The 7,477-nt window shown below is 36.0% G+C and overlaps 1 protein-coding gene across 1 annotated transcript; it reads right to left on the reverse strand.

Annotated features, from left to right (window-relative positions):
• Positions 1-6,291: 6,291 nt before the first annotated feature.
• Positions 6,292-7,164, reverse strand: LOC122277082 (60S ribosomal protein L14-2-like). The gene is made up of 2 exons (XM_043086964.1): positions 7,003-7,164; positions 6,292-6,623 (listed from the first exon to the last, which is right to left on the reverse strand). The coding sequence occupies exons 1-2, from the start codon at positions 7,162-7,164 to the stop codon at positions 6,402-6,404; spliced, it is 384 nt and encodes a 127-aa protein (XP_042942898.1). The 3' UTR covers positions 6,292-6,401.
• Between the last annotated feature and the right edge of the window lie 313 nt (positions 7,165-7,477).

A 7,477-nucleotide genomic window follows, 5' to 3' on the forward strand; every position in this document is an offset into this window, starting at 1 on the left:
AGGACCAAATCATAGCCTACCTTACCAGCAGAGGCTCCATAGCCAGAATAGTCATATCTGCATCATAAAATCCAGATGGAAGATTTTAAAATAAAGCCAATTGGCAGTTTAATGAATCACATTGTGCCGAAGATCAGTCCCACACGCAAAGCAAACAGTCGAAAACAAGATCATCAATTGATTCTTTTTGAAAAAAACAAAAGGCCCTTTCGAAAAGAAATCAAAGTATCAATTCATACTAGAAAAAAATAGAAAGAAATTTATGAACTTTTAATATTTTCGTTAGTCACAGATTCACGAGAAAGTTTAAAAGATAAGATGACAAGAATTTTAAAGATCTTAATTACGGTAAGAGCATTCATCATCACTGTAGAGAAAAAGTAGATCTTGGAAAGTTCTACACGCCATTCGAGTTGGCCATTCACGCCACAAAACCTCGCAGAGCCCCGGAAGCACAGAACTCCCCAAAAGAGTGGTATAAAGTCAGGTCTCCATAGATGTAGAATAATTCAAATAATTACTTTGTACTTTAAGGGAAAGTTGAAACCAAAAAGAGTCAAAAGAAAAGGAGAAAAAAGACATAGGACGATCTAGTGACTATAAAAAGGAAACAATAAAACCAACCTTTTTTGCTTTTGACCTTTTCATTCTAAAAATACATTACCCACCAATACCTTGAGAAAAAAGTCATATTAAGACAGAAGAATATAGAACAAACTCCCATCTTTACTAATAATAGATTTAACCCCAATGCACCAAAAAAAAAATCTAAGCCCAAGAAAACCGTCTAGCTCCAGAACGCGTCTCTTGAGAAGAGAACTAAATGAAAAATCAACGTCAATCTCACAAACCATCACATTAAAATAACTAACAATAGAAGGGTGGAGAGGTGCAAAGAGCTTATACAGATTTTTCCTTATCAGAGCAGAGGTACAAAAATGTGAAATTTGTGAAGTGTATGTAAACCCCATGAGATTAAATAGACAGCTATCCAACCTAATCTAAAATCTACCAGATGAATGAGATAAACCATCATTATTACAAAAGAAATGAAAATTAAAAAAGAAAAACACTTGCCCCACGAGATTAACTCTGAGATTGACTTTGAGCTGCACAAAGAGGTCATAGAGCTGGCCAAGGTCAGCAGGATTGCCATGAGAGTAAAGCAAAGTGAGACGAGCCAATGGGTTGCTTTTTCCCCAATTTCTTTCCCTAAATCTAGCCCTAAGACTAACTCTCAATTGAACAGATTCTATGAATGGGACAAAGATAGCACTGTGATATATCGATCATTGAAACAAAAATATACTTTAAGGTTCAACATTTGACAATACGAATCTACCAAGATTCGAAATCAACCTATTTCAGCGATGATATGCACAACATCGGCAGATCACAAGATAAAAATAAAATAAAAAAACAAAAAAAGGACAAAAACCCCTAACTGAGATTTGTGCATGTCATCCAACAATTCAAATAACCACTGAAATGGCCCTATGTTCATGCATGTTACTAATCAATAATGATTTCCACCCGTGGATTGAGAAAAATACCTCGCACAATCTGAGTAGAGGTACCGAATAGTGGATTTTGCCCAACAAAGCCCAACACGAACTAGTTTGCCTCGTTTTAGCTGTTTTGTTTGGGACTTCCGACCCCTTTGTTTCGGACTAACACTTCAACAAGAGATTAGCCCCTTCCCAATCACAACAGAGGGCTTCATTTGGCAGGGGTACTGCGTGTGTATATCGTGGTTCTGACTGAATGGGGATTATATTTTTGGTAGCCGAAGTACTACTCGGTTCAGAATGTGGAAGATTTGAAGGGGGTACTGTGTGGGCAAGCTAATGGGTAAGCCATTCGATGGAGGCACAGAGGTTGGTTTTGGAAGGAAACGACGACAAAGCTTCAACCACACAGGAAAACGTAGTGGAGGAATCGAGATGGAGCTTTGTGGGTATTCGGAAATGGGGATTATCGCAGCGAATTAGTATGAAGTGAATGGAGGGTTTTCGGTTGCAGTTTCTCTCAAGCTCGATGAAAACCAAACGGAGAAGAGGGGGTAGCCAGACTGACTAAGTAGCGGGCGGGAGGGGAAATAAAGTGGCAATTTTGGCGCCCGTATATTGATTAATATATTGCAGCGAATTATTTCGCCGTTAAATGCATAGTAAGTCGTTGGGATAACTTAAGTGATGCACCTCGCCACTAATTAGGATTAATTATGGCAACGATTATGAAATCGCCGCTATAAATAATATATTGCGGCGATATTTTTAGCAGCATTTAAAAAATCGCTAGGAAAAGACCAGATTCTTGTAGTGCGGGCCCGCATGAAATACAAAAGAAACAACTAAATTTTTTATAGAATCTCTCATTTTCCACTACAAAAATAGGGGGATAAGTCTAGATTTATGCATATTGGAGTCGCATGACAAACCTAAATAATTTGCATTTTCAATCTTGTGATTGCAATTAATATGGTCTATAGTCTCTGTATGATGGATGGACTGTTATATCAAAGTGCAGCAGCCGTGGGATCATCGCAGCTGCCTTTCTCTAACACGTGGGAAGACTTCAAATGTGTCAATTTTAGACAATTTTCATGTGGAGAGTGGAAAGCAAAAATCCAGTGGCCAACTGCCCGTTACTCTTCTAGACGGGTGGTAGACTGGCCTTTTTTTTTCGCTCACTACCAATCACATCTTTTGACACGTAGCACATACTTTTTTTTTTAAATATAACTTTATTTATTTAGTATTTAATGAATAGGCAGGTAATTAAAACATATCATATCAATAATATATATAATTAAAAATAATAAGATTTAAAATAAAGAGCATTATTCTATTATATTTAATTAAAAATAAAGAAACCCAAGGGGCAAGGTCAAGGATTGCACCGTTGATATTACTTGGCAACTTCCCATGCAAATCACAGCTCCGAAGCTAGGAGAAAATAAAGAAGAAAGTTCGTAAAGAGAATCTTAACTAAATAGCCGTTTCCGATAAGCAAACAAGTCTTTATGAGATGCCTTTTGTGCAAGGGTAAAGTGAATTTCTTGCCATGCAACAATGAAACACCAAAAGGAGTACTTTTAATTCGCTATTTCTCTACTGCATGCATGGTTTGATCTTTTCATGAACCAGCGTCATGGGGGATATCAGTTTTGACTGAATAATAAAAAATTTCCAGGAAATTAGATTGACTAAACGGACCATTCATCCTAGACAGGCGGTACTGGAAAAAATAAATTAAAATCTTTTCGAATCAATAAAGAATAAAAAGAGGACCAAATCAGTTCGAGTTAAGGAAGAGAATTTTTATTGATTCAACAGCAATTATGTAACTACTTGACAAATTTATATAATATATCAGATTGTAAAATTACTTTTAGTGTGAGATAAATTTAACATATCATATTAGATTATAATTTTTTTTCTAAATTTCTTTAGAGATTTTTCACTAATTTAATCATATTCTTCCATCAATGATTCCCTATATTTCAAATGCAATTTAAGCGCCAAAGTGTTGATGAGTAAATGCATGCATGAAGCACCTGGGAATGACAATTGACTACTTGCAGAAAAAACAGCTGCTCTAAAAGTGGGTCTAGATCTTGGTGTCGGTGACGGAGTTTTGACATCCAGTTTCCCTTGTGACCTTCCACTAGGTGAAGCATCCATATCATTAAAAAAAATGAGGTTACTATAAATATGTAGAAAAAAAATTAAACCATAAATAATTCTTTTAAAACTTGTATATTCCACAAGAAAGAAAGGAAAAGTACGCATCAACTTATCATCCACTTAATGGTTAATTAGTCTTAATAGCTTAATGGGCAGGTTAGTTATCACTATGCTATATGATTGAGAGGAAGGAATCTTTCCATGTTATTAAGGTGAAGAAAACCGTTTATGAAAAAAAAAACAAAAAAAAAAAGAAGAAGTGCAAATACAACACTCTTCTCCTTTCAAATGATATGTTGATGTGGATTGGCCACACCAAGTAAATTGCCTAACATTTAGGAATACAAAACCCAACACAAATAGGCAACTATCCAAATCCCTAAAACAAAGGCCAATGGATAAATGAATAAAATGCATAAACAAATAGTAAAAACTGGCTAAAGATGCACGATAATTAGATATATTAATAGAACACTAAGTCAGACACATGTAAGTTAGAACATACAATAGTCTCATACGAGTTTAACAAAGAAAGTAACATGGGAGTTAAAATTATAGTTTTTTCTGCACCGAGGGCATATATCATGCTAATTTCTTGTTAAGTCATTAAAACGGTGGTTAAGCAATTTAAGGGTGATGCAGATTTGCAGATCATGTTGTTTCTTTGTTTCACAAGATGGAATGGAAAACAATATGGTACAGGTGAAGTTGGGAATAGATCTAGAAAATGGTTGTTAGGACTGAGGGAGTATGTGTATAACCTTAGAGTGTTCTCACTACAAGAAAAATGACTTTTTGCGGCTATTTTTATTTCCGGCGATAGAATTATGGTCGCAAAAAGCCGATTTTTAAATTTTGGTAAATCTTTTGAGTCAATAATAAAAGTAGCCGCAAGAAGTCCTTTTTTTGCGGCTAAAAAAACAGCCGGAAAAAATATAGCCGCAAATAACCCATTCTGTAAAACAAAATTGTCATAACAAAGTTTCCGCCGTTAAAAAATTTTTGTTACAGCGACTTTTTGTATTATTAAGGCGACTTAATAGGCGCCTTAATAGATTTTCTACACTTACTCCTCCCGCCTCTTATTTTCCCACGCGGACCCATTTTCCCTCTCTTTCTCTCTCTCTCTCTCTCTCTCTTTCTCTCTGCACGGGGGTTTTGGTTCACTGGTAGCCGAACCGTCTTCTCGTCGTCGTCTCGCCACCGCATTCTCACCGTCGTCTCGCCACCGTCTTCCCGCCAGTGAGTTTCTTTTATGCTCCATCAGTTTCTCTCGCTCTCTCTCTCTCTCTCTGTAACTCATTTGTTTCTAAACACCCGAATCAATCGGTCGTATCGATTGAAATTTTGGGGTTGATAGATGTATCTAGTTTAGTTGTTTTACGTTTTAGTCTTTGATTTTAAAATATACCTCTCGTTATTTAGCCATATGGATTGTCTAGTTTGCTTATAAAAGGGGAAAAAATGGTAAATAAACTGAGACCCACGGTGTTGTATCTCTTCCTCCCTTTCGGTTGCTTTATGGTTGTGAAGATATTTGGTTGTCAATGGTTCTAAAGATTTGTAGTTGGATGGTTTGCTTTTAATAATGAGTGTTTCTCTCTAATTTTATTTGTTGTATGGGTATTTTAATTCGTTCCAATATATAACAAAAGCATTTAAGCCCAACATTGAAACTGTATCAGGGGCACTCTACTCGGATCAGTAAATATATTAGGGTTGTTTTAGTCCATGATGGGATCTATAGAAAGTCTGGGCTAAAGACATCACCTTGGATTCCTACGGGCAGAGATACAAAAATTTGTGATTATTAGCCTGAATTTGGCTCAGTTGGGTTGGGTTGGGTGTGCATTGGGTTTTTCATTAGTTGAGGTTTAAACTTGACTTGGATTGGATTGGATTGCGCCTAGTCTTGATATCATGGACACATTGAGAATTGAAGGAATGTAGTTTACTTGTCCAGTAGTTATACCTCTTAACATCAGTTGCTTTATTCCTCAAAATACCAAACCAATTGATTCTTCACATATAACTTGATTTGATTTGAAACACTCACCAACATATTATTCCATTACTAACAGATTTTTTGTTTTGTTTTTTTTTTTTAAGAAAAGAGGATGAATACCCATACTAAGATTAAAATATTGAGTAACATGAACATCCAGATAAGAAAAGGTCTACCAATAAAACAGACTATCAATTAAGTCTTGTCGGAAATATATAAAAACTCAAGCTGCTCTGAAACTCTGATTTCATTGAAACAATCTCACCATCCAAACATACAACAGCAGAAAATTCATAACAAAATTGGGAAACAGATATAAAAACTATGCTTAGGAAGCATTCTCCTTTTTCAGTTTTGCGAGCTCTTGCCTTACCAGTCCAGCCCTCTTAATCTTTGCCAACATAAGTTTGAAACTATCAAAGTCAGTTAGAGAAGCCCTTCTCTTCTGAACAATTAACTTTCTGCCCCAGAAACTATTCTCCCACTTCTTCTTACCATCAGCTTTCTCCATAGCATCAAGCAATTCCTTCTTCTTAGGAACCCTCTTAATGTCAATTTTAAAACAGACTATCAATTAAGTCTTGTCGGAAATATATAAAAACTCAAGCTGCTCTGAAACTCTGATTTCATTGAAACAATCTCACCATCCAAACATACAACAACAGAAAATTCATAACAAAATTGTGAAACAGATATAAAAACTATGCTTAGGAAGTATTCTCCTTTTTCAGTTTTGCGAGCTCTTGCCTTACCAGTCCATCCCTCTTAATCTTTGCCAACATAAGTTTGAAACTATCAAAGTCAGTTAGAGAAGCCCTTCTCTTCTGAACAATTAACTTTCTGCCCCAGGAACTATTCTCCCACTTCTTCTTACCATCAGCTTTCTCCATAGCATCAAGCAATTCCTTCTTCTTAGGAACCCTCTTAATGTCAATTTTAAAACAGACTATCAATTAAGTCTTGTCGGAAATATATAAAAACTCAAGCTGCTCTGAAACTCTGATTTCATTGAAACACTCTCACCATCCAAACATACAACAGCAGAAAATTCATAACAAAATTGTGAAACAGATATAAAAACTATGCTTAGGAAGCATTCTCCTTTTTCAGTTTTGCAAGCTCTTGCCTTACCAGTCCAGCCCTCTTAATCTTTGCCAACATAAGTTTGAAACTATCAAAGTCAGTTAGAGAAGCCCTTCTCTTCTAAACAATTAACTTTCTGCCCTAGGAACTATTCTCCCACTTCTTCTTACCATCAGCTTTCTCCATAGCATCAAGCAATTCCTTCTTCTTAGGAACCCTCTTAATGTCAATTTTAAGGTTAGTGAGAGAGAGCCTCTTGAAATTCATTTGGGATCTTTCCATATCAGGGGCATCCACGAGAGCTCGGTTTTGGTCAATTACATCGACGATGACAACGAGTTTGCCATAGTCTTCGCCGTAGTTGACGAGGGCGACCCTCCCGATCATTTCACCCAGCAGGGAAAGCAAAAAGCCCTCTTATAAAACCCATGGAGGGAATTAATTAAATGTGGTGCTGAAGTTGACAACAAGGCCAAAATGACACCCATTGATCTCTTGAAATGTACCTCTCGTGATTTCAAAATGTACCTCTTGTGATTTTGGCTTTTGGCTTATTCAATGATAAAGGATCTGTGAATATTTTTAATTTCTACACATACTCTAATCCCCTGGATCCTCATACATTTGCTGGTTGTATTTAAAATATGTGTCATCAATTAATATAATTAATGATAATATATACTTAAATTCAACTTACTAT

Source organism: Carya illinoinensis, chromosome 9 (genome assembly GCF_018687715.1).
Source record: "Carya illinoinensis cultivar Pawnee chromosome 9, C.illinoinensisPawnee_v1, whole genome shotgun sequence".
NCBI classification, from domain to species: domain Eukaryota; kingdom Viridiplantae; phylum Streptophyta; class Magnoliopsida; order Fagales; family Juglandaceae; genus Carya; species Carya illinoinensis.

Excerpts from the sequence above, each read along its gene's own strand:
- LOC122277082 (XM_043086964.1), bottom strand. The coding sequence starts at position 7,164 with ATGATCGGGAGGGTCGCCCTCGTCAACTACGGCGAAGACTATGGCAAA. Across the intron at positions 6,624-7,002 it reads TCACTAACCTTAAAATTGAC|ATTAAGAGGGTTCCTAAGAA; the intron begins ATTAAGAGGGTT and ends TTTAAAATTGAC.